This window comes from Salvelinus fontinalis, chromosome 4, assembly GCF_029448725.1.
Source record: "Salvelinus fontinalis isolate EN_2023a chromosome 4, ASM2944872v1, whole genome shotgun sequence".
NCBI lineage: Eukaryota > Metazoa > Chordata > Actinopteri > Salmoniformes > Salmonidae > Salvelinus > Salvelinus fontinalis.
Window position 1 is genome coordinate 33,225,248 of NC_074668.1, and position 21,787 is coordinate 33,247,034.

General features: G+C 40.0%; 1 protein-coding gene across 2 annotated transcripts; it reads right to left on the bottom strand.

The window, feature by feature from the left end:
- Positions 1 to 1,629: 1,629 nt before the first annotated feature.
- Positions 1,630 to 11,671, bottom strand: ube2d4 (ubiquitin-conjugating enzyme E2D 4 (putative)). Of its 2 annotated transcripts, none has more exons than XM_055919771.1 (7): positions 11,609 to 11,671; positions 6,460 to 6,523; positions 6,204 to 6,235; positions 6,018 to 6,095; positions 5,814 to 5,919; positions 4,665 to 4,758; positions 1,630 to 4,436 (listed from the first exon to the last, which is right to left on the bottom strand). In XM_055919771.1, the coding sequence occupies exons 1-7, from the start codon at positions 11,669 to 11,671 to the stop codon at positions 4,391 to 4,393; spliced, it is 483 nt and encodes a 160-aa protein (XP_055775746.1). In that variant the 3' UTR covers positions 1,630 to 4,390. The 2 variants fall into 2 exon arrangements, with proteins under 2 accessions (XP_055775746.1, XP_055775745.1); XM_055919770.1 differs by having other exon boundaries at positions 11,388 to 11,640.
- Between the last annotated feature and the right edge of the window lie 10,116 nt (positions 11,672 to 21,787).

Consider the following 21,787-nt stretch of genomic DNA (forward strand, 5'->3'; position numbering starts at 1 on the left):
CAGTGGAGGCTGCTGACGGGAGGACGGCTCATAAGGTCTGGAATGGAGTCAATGGAATGGTATCAAACACGTCAAAGATGAGGTTTCCATGTGTTTGATACCATTCCATTGACTCCATTCCAGACATTATTATGAGCCGTCCTCCCGTCAGCAACCTCCAATGTTATATACCCTACCATGACTTTATCCAGCAAGCACATCAAAACGTAAAAGGACAGACAAGGTTCTCCTCAGTCTCTCGCTCACCACCGCACTGGGTCTGCGTCGCACCAAAGGCGGAGATCCCCAACTTCAGTTGATCCACCTTAACACTCAACCCCACCCTTCATCACTCCTTTCAGAGCTCTGCTCCGGAGAGCAAAGCATAACACCACTTTCATCCCGAGTCTCGAAACGTGCAGCGTCCTCTCCCACCGAGCAGCAGATACGCAAAAACTCTACACAAGTCCATCTCTGGATACTTTGACCGACCCCAACTCCTTCTTTACTCAGCCTGATACAACAAACAGATCGGCCAAAAGGGATGGATCCACTTTCTCCAAGAATCTTACTCCCACTGGGTCAGAGTCCTCTCTGGCATTTTCCTGATCATGTCGGTGAGGTTCAGAAACCTTCACCTCACCTGATAACACAGGTTCTTTCTCCTCATTTTTGTCAGGATCAATTTCAAGTTAACAATCCATCGACTGCTCAGGGCATTCAGGCACGTAACATGTATTTTTCTCTCCTGCACTTGTCTCGGTAAGGATAAAATACTTAGCTTGTCTATCAGTTGGTTTGGGTTCGCACCTCGTGCCGTTTTTCCTGTCTTGCTCCTTCTCGCTCGTTCCTACAACATGAATTCTATCTCTGAGTGGGACTTCTGGAAACTCAGTATCGTCCACTTCTGCCATGCCACAGGTCAGCTAGCTCAATACCATGGCATTGTTGAATACTTGTTTCTGATTGGCTTGAATGGCATTCTAGAGTGCATTCTTTCCCGATAATGCATGGTATATTTGCGCGGTAGAATTCAATAGTTTTGAAATAAAGTCGTATTAAAAATATTCACATTGTTGAATTTGATTTTCATAATGGCAAGAAAGGACTGATGGTTTGGTTAGCTAAATGAATTACTGTAGGTATCTAGTAAACTTGCTAACTAATTCAGTGGATGTTTAACACATTTCTAGTGGCAAATGTGTTAAATTATAGGCATCGTAAAAAAGGCATAATCAGCTCGGGGCTCTATGCATTCTCTGGACAATGCAACTCCATGGAAGGTCAGTTCTACGTCATTCATTGTTTTCCATAGAACACAAAGCACATTTTCAAGTCTTCATACTGTTTGTTTCGTGAAATCCACCGACTTGTCTCTGAAAAAATTGACAATTCAACATGGCCTTCAGCTGGTTGTCTCTTTGGCCATACTCTTTCTTAACCGTCTTGTCTGCACCGTATAGGCAACCACGGAGTAGAAACCTGAACTCCCTAATCTCTGATATTTCATTATTTGTTACAAAGTTGATAAAACCCTGATAACAGCCCGTCAGACCAGACATGGAGAAAAAAATATACACTGAAAACTACACAGATGAGGTAATGTATATTTTACAATAGTTTTAGATGAGTCAATAAATGAGTATGGAATTAATTTCAGAAACATAAAACAAAAAGGAGTTTTATTTTTTTTAAATTGACAACCCAATTGTTATTTTCTGTCATGTGTATGCAAGGGGAGATAATTTGTTATGGGAAGTCTTAATGACATACCTATAAATTTGAGATGCATTTATTTATGAAGGCTGGTCCTGAATTTCAAGTTAGCAAGGCTGTACACTAAAAAAATTAGTTGTCCAATTTACATATTAAATCGCAAGTCTCTAGTGATAAAATGAAATTGATTTCCCTTTAGGGGAAACAAGCCCTGATAGCAATTTACAGTATCTATACACAAAATAATGGTTAAGGCTAAGATTTTGTCAGGGGTGTCAGGCAAATGAAATGTAAAGAAATCCCTGATATCTGACAAATGGTTGTGAAAATGTTCTCCAGAGTGCAAAGCATGCCAAGCTGCCTATCGTGACCTCCATTGAGAACCCATTGGACCAATGAGATAATTAAGTTTGTATCTCTTTTGATCAAACCAGGATGTCATACTGAAAGAAACATTTGATGGATTGAGGCTGACTGCACACAAAACGGACAACAGGAAGACAGATTACAAAAATAACCAGACAACGCAATATACGGAGCAAAATCAAGCAAGCTGAAGAAATAAGTTTTGTCCAGTGGCATTACTCACTGCCTCAGTCTTTTAGAGAAACGGTTTGACTGCCAGATGACTGACTGTATTCAGTGGATATTCAGTCATAGCCTCATGACCAATTCTAAATGTAATTCATAATGACAGTATGCGTCGGGCTCCTAAATCAAACCAGGCTACAGTATAGTATAGACTAGAGTACAACCTCTTTTCCACCCCAATCAACCTACATGATCTTTCACTAAATCCATTAAGCGTTTTGATGACCAAATTTCTCACATTATCCCCCCCCCATACTTTTTATTCCCTTTCCATGGCAACAGACAATTTATAGCTCAAGACAGATGCAGTCTAACTAGTCCAGCACCTCCACTGGATTATGTTTACTTCAAATGTGATATTACTAATGCAAGATTAATCACAACGGTGGTCATTTTAGTGACATTAAAAAAAAACTACAATCAAGCTTGCAGAATACTAGGTTACAAATGTATTGCCTATGTGCACTATTGCAGACCCTCTAAAAATAAAGAGAAAGTAAAGTTCCAATGATAAGAATAAAATCTCAAGACATGTGCTAAAACAAATATGCAGCTGGCACGACCCAGGTTACAGCTCATGTTATGTTAAGATGTAAAAGGCATGGGAAACATTTGTGAAACACCTAATGAAACTTCACAATAAACAAAAGATGAGTTAAAGTTACTCACTTGAACAACAAACAAAAAAAGCAACATATTCATTCATAGATCTGCAACAGTTGTCATTAAAGAACGTATTTTCAAGCTCCCATCTAAATTAAAAATGACTCCAGTTTTAACCAATGGCATATTCAAAGCAATAGCATGTATGAACAAAAACTGTTTGAAAACATTCACATCATAGTGTTGTACAGTAAAACAATCTGTGATAACGGCGAGAAGTTGAGTAGGGAAAGCTAATGAATGACCCATGTCAGATAGTCTCCAAAGACAACTTCTGGATTAAAGCAGCATGTCAGTGTGCAACACAGATCTGGTCATTTTCATCACAGGCCACTACAATGCCCTTTCAGACAGGTGAGTTCAATATATACCTGAGCTACTGTATTTACAGGGTTGCACTCTAACACCAGCCTCATGAATCATCCCAATCTCACAAGTTTACATTCTGTTACGCTATGCGTGTACTCAACTGTAAGTGCTACCTTACAGTAGGATTTTATGAAGTAAGAGGCTAGCCCTGGATGGATCTAGGACAAGAAGCAGGGACGTAGACGACACAGGTGAGAGAAGTGGTGGAGGTTCCAGAACTGTCTCCCTGGTCTCTTGCCCATGAGCACAGATGCCAGTCCAACCCAGGGCAGCTCACCTTGATAGCACCTCTCCCCAGGCTCTCCAAGGACCACCCGTCACTGCATTTGGGACATTTCCAAATACATTGACGGATACAATTAATTGGCTCAGGGGGATACAGAATGACTGTCTGAATCGTCTCACATTACGTCCGGGTGTGAGAGTTTGGGTATAACCATCTCCAGAGTCTTAGTGAGCCATTGAACAACACTGCTGCATATAGCCATGCACCATTATGTGCTGAGCACTCCAACTCAATTGCACTTCTAACGTCTGAGAGGAGGTTGTTACAATAATACAGCAAGGCCACTGAATACATGAACATACAGTAATACAAGACATTCAGAGGGGCAAAGAAAGTACCTTTGAAAGGAGTGAGAACCAAGCTGCTAACTAGTCCCCTCCAAATTCAAAACCCAATGTTTCAGCATTCAGTAGAATAACACAATGATATCATTATAATAACAAGTGATCATAAGAATATGAATAGTAACACTGATAATAATAGTCACAATAGAAGTAGTAATAGTTAAAGTCAGGGTGTGGTGGTCTGGACTATGGGGAGGTTCCAGTATTCCATAAGGGAGTGCTTTCAGGAGTCCCTTAGGCCTTGCTCAGCTGATCCATACAAGTCATGAAGAATGGCACATGGCAGCAGCTCGACACTTAGCAGCCAGGTTGCACTGTCCCTTATTTTATCGCTTCCTTCTCCTGCCAGAGTGTGTAGTTATGTTTCCCCTCTTGTTCGTTTGCCTTGTGTTAATATTAAACATGTGTTTCTTCTTTTAGTGTTTTCATTACACAAGCATTCTCACATTGCATACTTCTGTGTCCATTCTCTTGCTAGTCTGTTGTACCTGTAAAACAAAATGGAAGGTTTGCGCTATACCTGAAAAACAGAACTAACACACTGGTATTCTAGACCTTCAGTCAGTTGACTGAAACGTTGGTATCAAATGAAGGTCTATTGACCAAAATGTTGGCATTAAAAGATACATTTAACTGTTTGTGGAGTAGGCCCTATTTGGGAATACCAGTATGCTGGAGTTTCAAAGCAAAGGAATCAAACACTATGGCACACTCACTTTTCCCTGTCAGCTTTGTAGGTGTGTGCAATCTCTGGTACAAGAGGGTCATCTGGGTTCGGATCGCAAAGCAGAGAGCAGATTGACAAGAGAACTACAAAAAAATGGACAAGAAAATAATCAAAATGCAATAACTACATTTGAAACCCCTCACACTGCAGACACCCACACACATGTCAATAAAAATGTTATTTTAAATATTTTATTATGCAAAAAGGAGGCCAAATGCTTCTGTAACGGCTCTTAACCATGCATTTTCTTTAGGGGAACTAAGAGCTCACAGCTTTCCTCCATATTGCTATGACAACAGTTGCTGTTGTGTTGACCACCTCTTCACCTGAGACACAAAGTGGCACATGATAACGATTTCCCTTCAAGTCTAAGAATAATATATTTACTATTCTGACAACCATTTGAAGTAGAAAATAACAATGGATTGCTAAATTTGAACTAATCGTCTTGTACATTATTACCACACACCCCCATATACGGTACATTCATGATACACACATTACAACTGCTGCTGCCAGACTTATTATTACTAAATACTGCACAATGTAAACACTTGCACTTCTTATCTTTTATTATTTCTTATTGTTGCATTGTCGAGAAGGAACCTGCAAGTAAACATTTTGTTGGACGGTGTATACCATGTGTATCCTTTACATTCGAATAATAAAACTTAACTACCTGGAGAGACATTGACTCGGTCAAACAATTGTTTCTTAAAATGGTAAGCCTTACGGCTTGTAAACAAACCAACTAAATGTGTACGCCTACAGTTCTAAAATAAGCATGTTTGGAGAGATATGCTGTCTCTGTCCTTAAATCAATGCTAACATTTGAAAAGGTCCTATGCATTATATTTAAATATATTTTCCCTCATCATCATAATAAGTTATATTGAAGTAATCCCTGGAAATATTTAATTCCAACCTCATGTCAGATCCTATAGACTAGAGCTGGGCAATATGGACAAAAATCCATGATAAATTGACTGAATTTTCACAATAACGATCAATTGAACAATAAGTTTATAGTCGATATCGATCGATATCAGTAAAATGTCTGAAATAATTGGTTTGATAGGTATCAATCTTCTATTCATCATCCCAGCTCTACTATAGACAAACATTCATAGGGGCTTACCTTTTGATACAGTGAGTGCAGGCGACCATTGAGATCTCAATATATCCAGACAAATGCTTCCATTACTGTTGATATTGGGGTGGTAGATCTTTGTCGTGAACGCAACCTGCAATTGAATTGAAACATTTTTTAAACCAACACATACTGCTAGCACTATGAATTGTTTCCTAATGTAAACTGATCTTATGTGCTTTTTAAACCCACCTTTGGTGGTTTGAAGGGGTAATCTGTAGGGAAGTGTATAGTCAAAAAGAACACCCCTCCCTGATAAGGACTGTCATTCTAAAAGAACAGAAGAAAAACATGTTTAGAAGAAGAAGAATACCCGTAAAAGCTTAATTGTTGCTAAGCTATTTGTTAATAAGAGAAAAGGGAAATTAAATCACATACCGGACCCATTATTGTCGCCTGCCAGTGAAACACTAAATACAATTTAAAATGGGTTACAATTAATACAAAACAATGCAATGTCATAGCCTAGCCCATTGCATGGGTCCCCATCAAAAGTTACCTAAATGTATGTATAGTGTAGGTGTGCATTTCACACTACTGAATGTCTAACAGACTGGCACAGACTGTTTTTAAAAACATGGCAAATAAGTCTTTCATGTGATCAATATATAGGATTTATCCCATAGTTACTTACAATCATCTCCAACTGGTCCCGCTGAGCACTGTGCAGGCGGATCCCTCTGCAAATCTGTCAGTTCCTAAAGAGATGAACAATAATAGATAAATTACCTTTTTGAGTCCACTTCTAGCCGATGTGGCAGACAAGGAAATAAATTCTGTCATGGATATACCTGTGTCATATGTTACAGATATACAGCACCAGTCAAAGTATGGACACACATACTCATTCTAGGGTTTAGGCTTGCACACTTTGGGGAATATTCAGAGGTGGAAACTTTCCGTGGGATTTAACAGGAATACATGGGAACTAACAGAAATATATGCAAATGAATACCATTTAAATGTAGATGTTTTTTGCATTGGATATATTTACCATATGGAGACAGAAACAAACATTTTACCTTATAATAAGTAGACAATTGCAAATGATTAAATCCTTCCAATAGAAAAAAATAAACTATTTAGTTATGAATTGGACTTTAATTAAATGAGTTGACTCTTCACATGGGATGATTTCACTGAACAACAAAAGGGAATGTTGAATGATCCCCAATGATCCATCGCATCTCCCAAAAACGTTTTCAACATACATCTGTAAAACGATCGTCTAGAAACTAAACTTTGGTTGTCTTCCTCTCAGGCTTCCATGTCTTCTCCCTTGACCTCCTCAATGTCCACCTCTTGAACATCAGACTCTGAGGCCTCATCTTCACTGTCACTTTCCAACCTTGTTGAGGATGGCTCATTGTCAGGCTCAAAAAGCCCCAAATTTGCCTTTGCATACATAACCATTTATTTGGCTCTCTTGTAGAGTGTGTATCCATTGTGACTATTAAAACCTTCCCTAACCAGAAACCGTGGATTGATGGCAGCATTCACGCAAAACTGAAGGCGCGAACCACCGCTTTTAATCATGGCAAGACGATTGGAAACATGACCGAATACAAACAGTGTAGTAATTCCCAAGGCAAGGCAATCAAACAAGCAAAGCTTCAGTATAGAGACAAAGTATAGTCGCAATTCAACAGCTAAACATGAGACGTATGGTGGCAGGGTCTACAGTCAATCACGGGCTACAAAAAGAAAACCAGCCCCGTCGCAGACATCGACATCTTGCTCTCAGACAAATTAAACAACTTCTTTGCTCGCTTTGAGGACAACAGTGCCACTGACACGGCCCACTCCAAAGCCTGTGGGCTCTCCTTTTCCATGGCCAACGTGAGTAAAACATTTAAACGTGTAAATCCTCGCAAGGCTGCCGGCCCAGACTACATCCCTAGCCGCGTCCTCAGAGCATGCGCAGACCAGCTGGCTGGTGTGTTTACGGACATAATCAATCAATCCCAATCTGCTGTCCCCACATGCTTTAAGATGGCCACCCTTGTTCCTGTTCCCAAGAAAGCTAAGGTAACTGAACTAAATGACTATTGCCCCGTAGCACTCACTTCTGTCATCATGAAGTGCTTTGACTAGTCAAGGATCATAACACATCCACCATACCTGATACCCTAGGCCCAATCCAATTTGCTTACCACCCCAATAGGTCCACAGACGACGCAATCGCCATCACACTGCCCTCTCTCATCTGGACAAGAGGAATACCGATGTAAAAATGCTGTTCATTGACTATAGCTCAGCATTTAACCATATAGTACCCTCCAAACTTGTCATTAAGCTTAAGACCCCGGGTCTCGACCCCGCCCTGTGCAAGTGGATCCTGGACTTTCTGATGGGCCGCCTCCAGGTGGTGAAGGAAGGAAACACCTCCACCCCGCAGATCCTCAACACCGCACCCTTGTGGGGCCCTGTTCTCAGCCCCAAGTTTGGCTTGTCACCTAAAACACTCAAACTTCTACAGATGCACAATCAAGAGCATCCTGTCGGGCTGCATCACCGCCTGGTATGGCAACTGCACAACCCTCAACCGCAAGGCTCTCCAGAGGGTAGTGTGGTCTGCACAACACATCCCCGGGGGCAAACTACCTGCCCTCCAGGACACCTACAGCACTCGATGTCACAGGAAGGCCAAAAAGATCAAGGCCAACAACCACCCGAGCCACTGCGTGTTCACCACGCTATCTTCCAAAAGGTGAGGTCAGTACAGGTGCATCAAAGCTGGGACCGAGAAACTGAAACTGAAAAACAGCTTATATCTCAAGGCCATCAGACTGTAAAACAGCCATCACTAACATAGAGGCTGCTGCAACAGACAGTCTCAAATCTCTGGCCACTTAAATAAATGGATTTAATAAAGGTATCACTAGTCACTTTAAATAACACCACTTTAATAATGTTTACATATCCTACATTACTCATCTCATACGTATATACTATATTCTATACCATCTACTGCATCTTGCCTATGTCGCATGGCCATCGCTCATCCATATATTTATATGTACATATTCATCCCTTTATATTTGTGTGTATAAGGAAGCTGTTGTGAATTTTGCTGCACTCGCATTAACAGCTGCTAACCATGTGTGTGTGACCAATAAAATGTGATTTGATCGTGTTTCTTGGCCCAAGCAAGTCTCTTCTTATTGGTGTCCTTTAGTAGTTTATTTTTTATATTTCACCAGGTAGGCCAGTAGAGAACAAGTTCTCATTTACAACTGCGACCTGGCCAAAATAGTGCAAAGCAGTGCGACAAAAACAACAACACCGAGTTAGACAAACCTACAGTCAATAACACAATAGAAAAGATCTATATAGTGTGTGCAAATGAGGTAAGATTAGGGAGGTAAGGCAATAAATAGGTCGTAGTGGTGAAGTAATTACAATTTCGCAATTAAACACTGGAGTGATAGATGTGCAGAAGATGAATGTGCAAGTCGATATACTGGGGTGCAAAGGATGTAGTGTAGTGGTTTCTTTGCAGCAATATGACCATGAAGGCCTGATTCACACAGTCTCCGCTGAACAGTTGACGTTGATGTGTCTAAACTTGAACTCTGTGAAGCATTTATTTGGGCTGCAATTTCTGAGGCTGGTAAATCTAATGAACTCATCCTCTGCAGCAGAGGTAACTATGGGTCTTACTTTCCTGTGGCAGTCCTCATGAGAGCCAGTTTCATCATAGCGCTTGATGGTTTTTGCCACTGTACTTGAAGAAACTTGCAAAGTTCTTTAAATGTTCCAGATTGACTGACCTTCATGTCTTAAGGTAATGATGTACTGTCGTTTCTCTTTGCTTATTTGAGCTGTTCTTGCCATAATATGGACTTGGTATTTTACCAAATAGGGCTATCGTCTGTATACCACTCCTACCTTGTCACAACACAACTGATTGGCTCAAACGCATTAAGGAAAGAAATTCCACATATTAACTTTTAACAAGGCACACCTGTTAATTGAAATGCATTCCAGGTGACTACCTCATGAAGCTGGTTGAGAGAATGCCAAGTGTGCAAAGCTGTCAAGGAAAATATAATAAAATATATTTTTTATTTGTTTAACACTTTTTTGATGTGTGTTATTTCATAGTTTTGATGTCTTCACTATTATTCTACAATGTAGAAAATAGTAAGAATAAAGAAAAACCCAGGAATGAGTACTTGTCCAAACTATTAACAAGTACTGTATATTTTTTCTAAACAAGCTGCTGTTGTCTCTGCAAATGTTGGAAAAGCAACTTGGCATAGGTAGTCACATCTGGGTTGAGTTCACTGGGTCGTATTATTGGACTGGTAGTCCATACCCGTTTCGGTCTGTTCTCTTCTGTTTGTTTTCTAGGGAATACGACCCTGATTTAGACACAGTCACACACTGACTGAGGAAATTGATGTGGAAAATTATTTAGATATTGTGAAATAGGCTACACCACATTGTTTGACAACGGTTGTCTGGTTGAGCACTGAGTTGGGGTGAAAGGTGTAACAGCCAAATTAACTATCAAAGCCTCTTCTCAAATTTGACATTTAGGCTAACATGACCAATTACTACACAGTCCCCGTCTGTACCATACTGTGAAGTGATGATAATGTTACACCCTACAAATTGTTTTACTTCTATTATAGTGAGAATATAAACAAAATTAACCACTGTTTCAATTGTTCGCCAAATTCACAAAACTAATATCCCTACTAATGAAAACTTTCATTACAGTGTATACAAACAAAATAAAAACAGCCCACTGCTGTTTCAATTGTTCACCAAAGTCACATATGTTAGCAGTTATGGTGTTTACTAGCGGTGTACCATTTTAGTTTATATGGTATGACATCACTGTTATTGTTGTACAGAAATCAGTACACTAGTTATTTAACTATTTATGCAAACGCTGTCCATTCTGTTATAAATACACTTGCTTGCCCCAGTGCCCCATTTGCCATTCCATATATGGCAACATTGACATTGGGGTTCAGTATTTGGCAACCTGCAAACAGCTGTCAGATGTCACGCGTGCGCATTAGTTTCCAGCACACTCATTCATGATGGAGCAAAGATGGCAAAAGATAGCTACCGCTAGCTAGCATTAGCAAGCTAGCCCCGAATTGTACTCTCACCGGGTTCGTCTGACAAATAAATGACTAGCTAACTAGTGATTTAAAAAATAAAAAAAAAACACGCACAATGTAGTCATATTACTTGCACCCCAACCAAATGCAATTGGTACAGGCCCCTTTACATTATCTAACGTTAACTAGATGGGAGGACCGCTAACTAGCAAAAAAAATAAATACTGTCCTGCTAAGCTAACGTTAGCTAGCTAACAGCTTCCTAGCATGCAATGCGTCAATTGCAAAAGGCCACCATTGGTTACTCGTCTTTGTCTATATGTGAAGTATTCAAGGGGAGCACAAATAAGTGTGTGTTACATGAAATGTGGAGAACTATAACGTTTCTGATTGTAAGCATAACTATTTAGTTGACTAACGTTACCGTTAGTTGCAACGCAGAATGACAGGAAGAAATAAGCAAACAATAACAAACACTCACCTTTTGAATTCTTTTCAACGCCATTGCTCGTTTAATTAGATATGTCTCTCTAATACACTGGCACAGATAATTTGGGTTAAATTACGATGTTTCAAAACAGTTACTTTGTGTATATAAATAATGTAACTATCGTGGGATCTTTCGAATATAACTGTAGTTTCCACGGTAGAAGGTTGGCTAGCTTTCTCACCCACTGAGGTATAATATAAGAACGTTCTCACCCCCTCTCTCCTTCCACTGCTGCTGGAGAGGAGTTCCGGAATATCGCGAGACGAGAAATGCATTGGACAGCTGACCCTAACCAGACAGGAAGAGGCGAAGCGAGAGGGACAACAGGGCCCAAATATAATGTTAGCAGTGTGGTTAGGTTTATGTTTAAAATCACATTTTAAGAAAATAAATTGTAGAAATAGGCGGGTTTTATGACTTTGTGGCTGTAATAACTAGTGACGACCAGGCACAACACCGATATAGTGTTTTTTTCTCAAGGTTGGCGAGATAACTACTTATATTGGTACACTTTACAACCTAATCATTACAAAACGTCTATTTGATCAAATAAGCCCACGTATCAAATAAGCTATTCAATGTTTTGTTAACCAAATTAAACACTCATTGACCTCCGTACAAAAACTTGGGTACCTTCCGGTCTTACATTCTCCCGACTGTGTTCCATTTTTTAAGACATTTATTTTCATGCTTAGAGTGGCCACTAGAGTATCTGATCAATTTAATGGATATTTGTGTCGTAAACTATTTTTTATACATTCAGAAATGAAATATCGGTTTGGGGCGTCAGATGTGGCCTAATAGCCTTTTCCAATTTATTAGGCCTACGCTTTTTGGCCTAGCTACTTATCTGACAACGAAGGCAGTTATTTTAGACATGAGCATCGATTTATTGACTGCCCTTTTGTAAGTAAAGAAAATCTATATGCTTCTCATATTTTGGTTAATATTGATTCATATTTGATTTAGGTCAGGTGTGGTGCAGATTATCATTGTGTTTTCGCTGGATGAGAAGAACCAACATGTTTTTGTTTCTAAGTGGGTATCCTGTTTGGACCACAAAGATTTTCAACATGATTTAGGGTTATTCCAAAAAGAGTCTGATCCTGCCAAGATGTGGTAGGTACAAGACATTACAATTCATTATAATGGAGAGCTCAAGCAAAATTACCATATTAAGCATACATTTACAGGGGCAATCTGCAACCATTTAGAACACAGCAGCACATACAAAACTTCATAAACCACATGTGAGCCTCTGACCACAAGATGTCCCTGTTTGACTTCAAGGATAAGCAGGGCCCACTGATCTAAGGGCCCTGCAGTAAACTCACTAAGCTGACGGATCTTTCCCACCATTATCAGAAGTATACTGATAGTGCTATTAAGAAGCTCCGTAGCAGCTATATCAGTTCGTCAACAATATTTGTGTATATTTCAAAAGTATAGATGTCCACTCTCACACAGTTTGACGGGGATGAGAAAAATATTTTTGGATCCCAAATTTGTGCAAGCTATTTTTCTGCAGAGTTTGCATAAACACCTTGGATTGATATTTCTTGCCATTTATAACCATGCAGTAGTATATATCTCAATTTCTTATTTTTCTGTGCATCTACATTCTAGATGTATTCTATTATATTTCTTCAGCATGATACAAAACAACAGTTATGCAAGTTGTTAGGTTCTAAAGAAATGTATGAAACATTTAGCCAACAATAGGCTCCACTACATAGTCACGCACATTCAATAGCAGAAACTTTCAAATGTATACATTTGCTTGAAGAATTGATTTTTCTACATAGCTTTGTAAAGTACAATGGTGATAGACCAAGGGATTGTTCAGTCAATATCCAATCATTGTAAAGGCGTATTCATCTGTGAGTCAGCTGCATCCTCCAATTTCTGCACAGCCTTGTCTTGCAAAGCCCTATGAGTTTCCCTTTATATGTCTTAAACAAAGGTGAAAAAAGAGCTCTCATTATTTTAGTGAGTATCTATGAATGGGTGGCAGTGTTCATCCTTTTTAAATGGCTGATTCAATGTCAGGTTGATGATCCCATCGTCAATGTGACACTGAGGACCATTTTCCTTTGGAAAGCTAGCGATTCCTTAAGATAATATCTATTGTTTGCTCATCTCTGCGCTCTCAATGACCTGCCTGTCCTCAGGGCCTGCCTATAATCAGATTCAGCCAGCCCAGCAGTAGAGGTAGCAGTTTAGGCCTTGTGCAGCAGGGGCCTTGTGTGCTGACTCTGCCTACTTGCTAAGAACATTCAGCATGGAGTTGTTTCCCCCACACTCTCTGTTGGCCTCAAGCCTCAGCTCGAAAAACTTCCCACAGTCATTCCACCACTGTCTCCCTCTTAGAAATTTAAATGTGCACTGTTTGGCAACTGTGGGCTTTAAACTTAGATCATCTGGGTGACTACCACTAGAGAGCCCTAACCCATCATACATCCTGCACCAATAGCCGATCTACATTCTTTAAAAAAACGTTCCTACTGTATCTAGAACCTAAAAGGTTTCTCTGACTGTCCCCATAGGTGAAACCCTTTGAATAACTATTTTTTGTTCCAGGTAGAACCCTTTCCACAAAGGGTTTTACATGTTAACTCAAAAGGGTTCTACCTGGAACCAAAAAAGGGTTGTACTTGGAACCAAAAAGGGTTCTCCTATGGGGACAGCTGAAGAACCCTTGTGGAACCCTTTTTTCTAAGAGTCTAGGACGATCTGTCAGGGTGATATGGATAAAAAAAAATAACTTTCTTGGCAGAGAGCATGTACAGTTTCCTTGTTTCTTGGGTAACCCATTACCAGTGGTACAAGGGAAATCCCCACCTATCCCTTGTAGTGCGGAGTTTTTAGTTACAATGTTGGTGCCCCCAGACCTAAAGTTATGTATGTGTCTTGGTGTGGATGCCCAGTATGATATGGGTAGGGTGGCGGGTTGGCTGACCTCTCTCAACTGAAGACAATGTAATATAGTGGTGTAATTTGAGAGCATGGCAGTGTCTGTTTCTTATGACATGTCTCTCTCGGACGAAGAGTCTTCATCAGAGGATTGTCCCACTGTCAGGAACGAAGGGTTCTTGTCATTTAATTTCTCATACCCAAGCTATATTTTAACATGTTCCTTTATTGAGTTAGTCTCCGCCAGCACCCCAAGCTAAATCTGCTGTGACAATGCACATATGTTCACAATCATTTTCACAATCATTTCAAATGGGTCCTGCTTATGTCTGAATTATCCAATAAACGCTCAACCAATTAAAGTTGAGCTCAGCCTCTGAGAGCCCCTCGAGGTGCTCTACCTTAACCAAGTCCATGGCTGTTCTCAGAGGTTCTTATATGGAACAAAGATCCCTAATTCCTACTTACAGAGAGATATTTGTACACTCCCTGTGTTAATGTTCTTGATTTGATTATACACTCTCAATTGTGTGCAGCCAATTCTCATGTTTGCAGCGAAGTCAGCATCTTTGGGCACAATCCCATCCTTCTTTGACTAGGCTATTGAAAAAGGGAATTATGTGCAGTGCAATCACTGATTCATGGCCAATTTCCTGGACTCTGATTTTATTTGGTTTGTCAACGTTTAGGTGGCAGATGATGGCCCATTGACCCAGTCTAAAGGAGGTCTGAAAGGAGGTCTGAATCAGTCCACAACTATTCCTCATGACAGTGTAAGCACTCGTGTGGATGATGTTTGCCACAACCTACCAATCCGACAAACCAAATCCTTCTCAGATTGACTAAACCTTCCTGATCTATAAAGGTTCTGACAGGTAGACCAGACTGACTAGCAAGAGTTCCATGGGCACAGTTTTTCAAAAGTTACCTATCCAAATTTCATCTATCGGATAGGATTAAATGCATAGAAATATAATGAATAGAACGGGTCTTTATTGAGCCTGGTTCTGACCTCAATAAACCACATGGACTCAGACCAGCAATCCACACAATAGTTTTTTTGACCAAGCAGATATATTAATAAAGACCATGGGACATCATACCACACATTACTGTGAAGTATGAAAAATGAAAATTACAAAACAATAGAACAAATATTTCCAAGGCATAGATGACAACTTTTGTGACACTGTATATATTTTCATATATCCATTTTAATGGTGCAATATAAATGTCTACAGTAGTTACTCCCTATCTTAGACAATGGAAATCCAAACCAGCTGGTGCAGGACTAAGCATTAGCCTGCATTGGTTTGTTGTGTGAGGGGCATGTTCAAACCTTGTTATGATACAGTGGTGTAAACATTTATGGCCTCAGGGATGTACTCATTAAATGGCATTATTTGCTTTCACAGTTACCACAGTGAACTCTGCAGTGTTTAATTGGATTAATTGGTGAACAGTTGAGGGGGTGTCTCATTTAGAAGCAGGGGTCCTTGCCCAATAACACCTCATTTATTTGTTTACTTGATTAACATAGTTAAAAGCCCATGATCCCAGACATGCCATTTATAGACATAACTCAGGGGTGAGACCCGCTATCTGCCCCTGGTATTTTCATAGTTTCAGCGGCACTGCTCCCCCCTGTAGGAGTGGGGGTATATTATTTACTTTGGAGATTCCAATATGGACATTTCTTAAGAAGGCTTTTCATTCATTCTTGTGCTTACAAGTTCATAATTGGATCAATCAAAAGCATTCCGATAACTTTTTAAAGTAACACTTTCTTCCAACCGCCTTTGTTTAATGAATCTATATTGCGTTCTACTGCACCCATATTGCACTACAATGTAAGACTTCTTATAAAAAATCATAACAACTCATGGGCTTTTATAATATGGCAATGCATTACACATTGGTAGTTCAAAGTGTTACAAATATGTTATGCAAAAAACAACTAGCCTACACACCGTTTGCTTGAAAGGTATAATCTATAACACCGTAACTGACTAATACAAAATGAAGAAGGGGATGTGCAAAAGAGGAGGTGGGCCAAGTCAAACAAGGCCATCAGAAACAATTTTAGCACCTTTTTGTTAAATAAGAGCCCATTGTCCTCTACAGGATTACATCAGCATGTTCATCAGGGAGACCATTGTAGCAACAATTAGAGCAGTCAGCCGCCCCACCCTTCCCGAAGATTATTTGACAGACCCTCATAGTCTCAGACAGACATGAGTACCCATCCCCCCAAGGAGCTATGCACATTACGGCCCTACACAGACCTCCTAGACATTGGATGAGGAGAGAGGGAGCCAAATCCTCTCTATATACACTACCGTTGAAAAGTTTGGGGTCACTTAGAAATCTCCTTGTTTTTTGAAGAAAAGCACATTTTATGTCCATTAAAATAACATCAAATTGATCAGAAATACAGTGTAGACATTGTTAATGTTGTAAATGACTATTGTAGCTGGAAATGGCTGATGTTTAATGGAATATCTACATAGACGTACAGAGGCCCATTATCAGCAACCTTCACTCCTGTGTTCCAAAGGCACGTTGTGTTAGCTAATTCAAGTTGATCAATTTAAAAGGCTAATTGATCATTAGAAAACCATTTTGCAAGTAAGTTAGAACAGCTGAAAACTGTTGTGGTGATTAAATAAGCAATAAAACTTGCCATCATTAGACTAGTTGAGTATCTGGAGCATCAGCATTTGTGGGTTCGATTACAGGCTCAAAATGGCCCGAAACAAAGAACTTTCTTCTGAAATGTTTCAGTCTATTTTTGTTCTGAGAAATGAAGGCTATTCCATGCAAGAAATTGCCAAGAAACTGAAGATCTCGTACAAAGCTGTGTACTACTCCCTTCACAGAACAGCGCAAACTGGCACTAACCAGAATAGAAAGAGGAGTGGGAGGCCAAGGTGAACAACTGAGCAAGAGAAACAGACCCCTCACAAGTCCTCAACGGGCAACGTCAACAGTGGAGAGGCGACTCCGGGATGCTTGCCTTCTAGGCAGAGTTGCAAAGAAAAAGCCATATCGCAGACTGGCCAATAAAAAAAAATATTACGATGGGCAAAAGAACACAGACACTGGACAGAGGAACTCTGCCTAGAAGGCCAGCATCACAGTCGTCTCTTCACTGTTGACGCTGAGACTGGTGTTTTGCGGGTACTATTTAAGGAAGCTGCCAGTTGAGGACTTGTGAGGCGTCTGTTTCTCAAACTAGACACTCTAATGTACTTGTCCACTTGCTCAGTTGTTCACCGGGGCCTCCCACTCCTCTTTCTATTCTGGTTAGTGCCAGTTTGCGTTGTTCTGTGAAGGGAGTAGTACACAGCTTTGTACGAGATCTTCAGTTTCTTGGCAATTTCTTGCATGAAATAGCCTTCATTTCTCAGAACAAGAATTGACTGAAACATTTCAGAAGAAAGTTCTTTGTTTCGGGCCATTTTGAGCCTGTAATCGAACCCACAAATGCTGATGCTCCAGATACTCAACTAGTCTAAAGAAGGCAAGTTTTATTGCTTATTTAATCACCACAACAGTTTTCAGCTGTGCTAACTTACTTGCAAAATGGTTTTCTAATGATCAATTAGCCTTTTAAAATGATAAACTTGAATTAGCTAACACAACGTGCCATTGGAACACAGGAGTGAAGGTTGCTGATAATGGGCCTCTGTACGGCTATGTAGATATTCCATTGAAAAATCTGCCGTTTATAGCTACAATAGTCATTTACAACATTAACAATGTCTACACTGTATTTCTGATCAATTTGATGTTATTTTAATGGACATAAAATGTGCCTTTATTTAAAAAACAAGGACATTTCTAAGTGACCCCAAACTTTTGAATGGTAGTTAATGTTGATATTCAACCCACCACATGCAGACTTTGAGCATGTTGAGAAAGGAGGAAAACTTGAAACACACTCAACCATAGCCAGTGATCCTTGGGGGGGGTAAGCATTTTAGGGAGGAGCCTTGTACCCCCTGTGTCTGTCTTTCTGTCTGTCTTTAACTGCAAAGCTGACAACGTGCCTGCTGGAAAAGTTGTTTTACTACACTGCCCTTGCTATGAGTAGTCTCCAGAGCCTTGGGTAAGGTATAGTCCTTTGCATTAACTAACACAGTTGTTGCTGTATCTGGAACAATCACAGCCTGAGTATTAGTAAATGCTTTCCAGCCGTTTGACTTCTGATGACTTATTCAGGTTTTCATTTCGCTAAGCTTCCTTGAGAAACAAAGAAGGGATTTCCTCTCAAACAGACAGACGGTGGCAGTACCAAGTACTCCTGGTACTAGTCTAATCAGAAAAAACAACAGTCAGTGATGTAAACGGTTGACTACCTGAACCAACCCAGCCACGTGATAATAAAAAAATCAGTAACATGAGATAAGAGTACATCTCATCTTCGTTTTCTCAGGCATGTTTTGGTGCTAGGCAGAAAGAAGGCGGTACTAGTACACTTTTCCGTGTGTTTATTGACACCATGCTGCCGCTCTCACCTTCCATTCTGAGAAGAAGATCTGTTTCTGAATACTACCACCACACAAGTGTGGAATTTGGAAGATTTTATTTACTTCTTTACTCGTATTTCCTATAGATGATGTATATATTTTTTGTAAAGGGTGGACAGAATTTTTTATATATGCGTTGGCCGTCGTATTCGTCAACTTATTCAAATGTAGTGCTTGGACAAATGTAGTTCTCAACTGGATATATTCTATATGAACCAGGGGGTTGGTAAGAAAAGGCGCTTTATTTCTCTACAAAAGAAGTACCCTCTCTATTGACTGTGTCCATGACAGAGGGCTTTTTATGTCTTATTGAATAAAAACAACAAAAGATAGAAAGTCCAATTACTTCCTTAGTCAACCTTAAAAAAAGGTCACAGTCAACCTATACAAAAAGAAAGTCAAAAGGCAAACAAAAAAGAAAATAACTAAAATCCTTAAACTTGTTTAGATGATGCACTCTGACAGATGCAATTTTTTATGAGCAAGGACAACATGTCTTCCCTAGCCATGTCCTCATCTACTACCCTTTCTCTCTCTCTCTCTCTCTCTCTCTCTCTCTCTCTCTCTCTCTCTCTCTCTCTCTCTCTCTCTCTCTCTCTCTCTCTCTCTCTCTCTCTCTCTCTCTCTCTCTCTCTCTCTCTCTCTCTCTCTCTCTCTCTCACTCTCTCTCTATCTCGCTCTCTCTCTCTCCCCCTAACCCCTACCCCCCACACACTCCTTACCAGGAACCAGGGACCATCCCCCACATGAGCAGACACTGAAGCCCACAGATAAGTGACGGGCGTATCCCTATTTAGTGTAACAATAGCACATCAAAACATTAAGTAATCTATAGCTAATTTCAGAGCAGCAGGTTTGGACAGTGCATACATCAGATGACAAGACGTGTGGAGCTGTTCTTGCATTTTATGAATCAACAGGAGGCATTTGTGAGTGTGTGTGTGTGTGTGTGTACGGGTTTGTGTGAAAGTAAGTGAGGGCCCTGTCCATCCTGTCGCACAATAAACAGTTTGTTTCCCAGGAGCACCCCTCATGTTCCTGTTGTTGGCTACGTCGCTGCTCACTGGGAAACGTCCTGGCCTCTATTGTCCAGGGGTCAGGGGTCACAGGATGCTTCTAAAGGCCCAAAGGGGGAGGTGAGAGGTTGGATGTGAAGCATGATAAAGAGCCTTCCCCTCTAGAGAAAAGAAAACATTAAAATGTACTCTTCTTGCTCTCTTGTCTTTCTCTCTTTTACTCTGAAACACCGTTATTTCAAGAGTTTTGTTGAACTAAAGTAGAGTTTCTGGTTAGAATAGAATGTCCGACCATTTCTTAATAAACTTCCTGACTTTACTGCCTTTAGTTATTTTTTCATCTGAGTAGACCACTCTTCCCTCTTCGCGTTCTATGTATGTCTTAATTAGGTACTTCAATATAGTGATTTCCTTCAAAGGGGGACATAGTATACATGCTTTCCCACAAAAGTATGGGAATTACATTTTGACCAAATTGGGGGTAACGCAGATCATTAAATAGAAAAAACAACTAAGAAAGGACTGCTTGTGTCTTGGGTTCTCTAGCATACAATGCTGCTTATACCTCGGCTACAGAGCGACAGGCCTGGCAAAGTCTATACTGGAAGGTCCTGTCTGAAAATCATGCTGAATAGTTGTTCAATTAACAGCTTTATCAACAGAATATTAAATATAATTGTGTGACGTGTATACACAGCTAGTTTTTGAATCTCATAGTATGACTTGGAATTTTACATACAAAGAAGAAGCAGACATCCATTACAAAAATCGGAGAAATGTCTCAGACTTGCTCTCTCTTGAAACTGCTATGCTTTGCAAAATTAAGGTTGATGCACAGCAGCTGACCGTAACTGCTTGCGGTCATGCATACCTATATACAGTATGATAATGTAATGATCTCTCCCAATAATTTGCATTTATCTAAACAATAACGCATCATCCTCCCAGGCCTTTCTTCAAGCTGAGGCGTATGCCAATGCTATTATGCTTGCACTCAACTGAAGTGTAGAAGTGCATAGGAGCTTTTTAGCCACAGTGGGTACCTGTGGGTACCTCAGGTAAAATTGGAATAATGGAAGCCAAGTATACAAGGGTAAGAGTCATTTTCTAAAGAGAGACAGAAGTGGCAGAAGTGTATGACAGCCAGAGTGGTTGTGGTGCAGAGGTTTAAGAATACATCTAAATCAGTAGAGTACAATGTTTAAATTGTTTATCATAAATTGTTGTGCATATCCTAATCTAAATTAGTTTGATGTGGGATTCAAATGCCCGGCTTGCTTTACAGGGGAATAAGTTAATTATTTCTCTATTGCTCAGTGTACACATGCTCTTGAGCTTAGTGCACTTTAACCAAAGAGAGATTTAAGACCTCCAGTCTGTCCTCAAACCTTGTGTCTTGAGGGATTTGGATGAGTCTATGTGCGGTCTCTGGACATTCTCAGAGACACATCCATATTTTTTATGGTACTAGGGCTTGAGCTTTCTGTGATATTCCAGATGCTCTTTGGCCAGGATGTTGTCAGGTTACTGCATGTTTATCTTGACATGTTATCTGTTGTGTCATCAACACACAGGTTGTTATAGTACATTACAGTAAATTATAAAGATGCAAAATAGTTTGTTAACTGTATTTGTGTAATAATACTGCAGCTCTCAAAGTCCTTAAAGCTCTGACTGCTATGAACCAATTGCTACTCAATAGATTGAAATTCTACTTTGAACAAGCATTCAAACTTTTTGCATACAGAAAATGATTCTGAGTGCTTTGTAGTTGTATCTGTGGGAAGGCTTAAAGTTATATGCAACTGAAATATGATTCAGTGTAGGTGTTACACTTGTCTTGTTTTTCATCCAACAGTGATTCGGAGCATGGTACTTGTAGTTTGAGTTACATATCTTGTATTTTCCTCGTGTCTCAACCCTCACCCCT

Bases quoted from the DNA above. Each gene is read 5' to 3' on its own strand.
- ube2d4 (XM_055919771.1), bottom strand. From the start codon at position 11,671: ATGCATTTCTCGTCTCGCGATATTCCGGAACTCCTCTCCAGCAGCAGT. The intron at 6,524-11,608 runs GTGAGAACGTTC...TCATCTCTTTAG, and splicing joins GCAGTGGAAGGAGAGAGGGG to GAACTGACAGATTTGCAGAG. The intron at 4,437-4,664 runs GTGAGTGTGCCA...TTTGTTTTACAG, and splicing joins TACAAAGCTGACAGGGAAAA to GTACAACAGACTAGCAAGAG.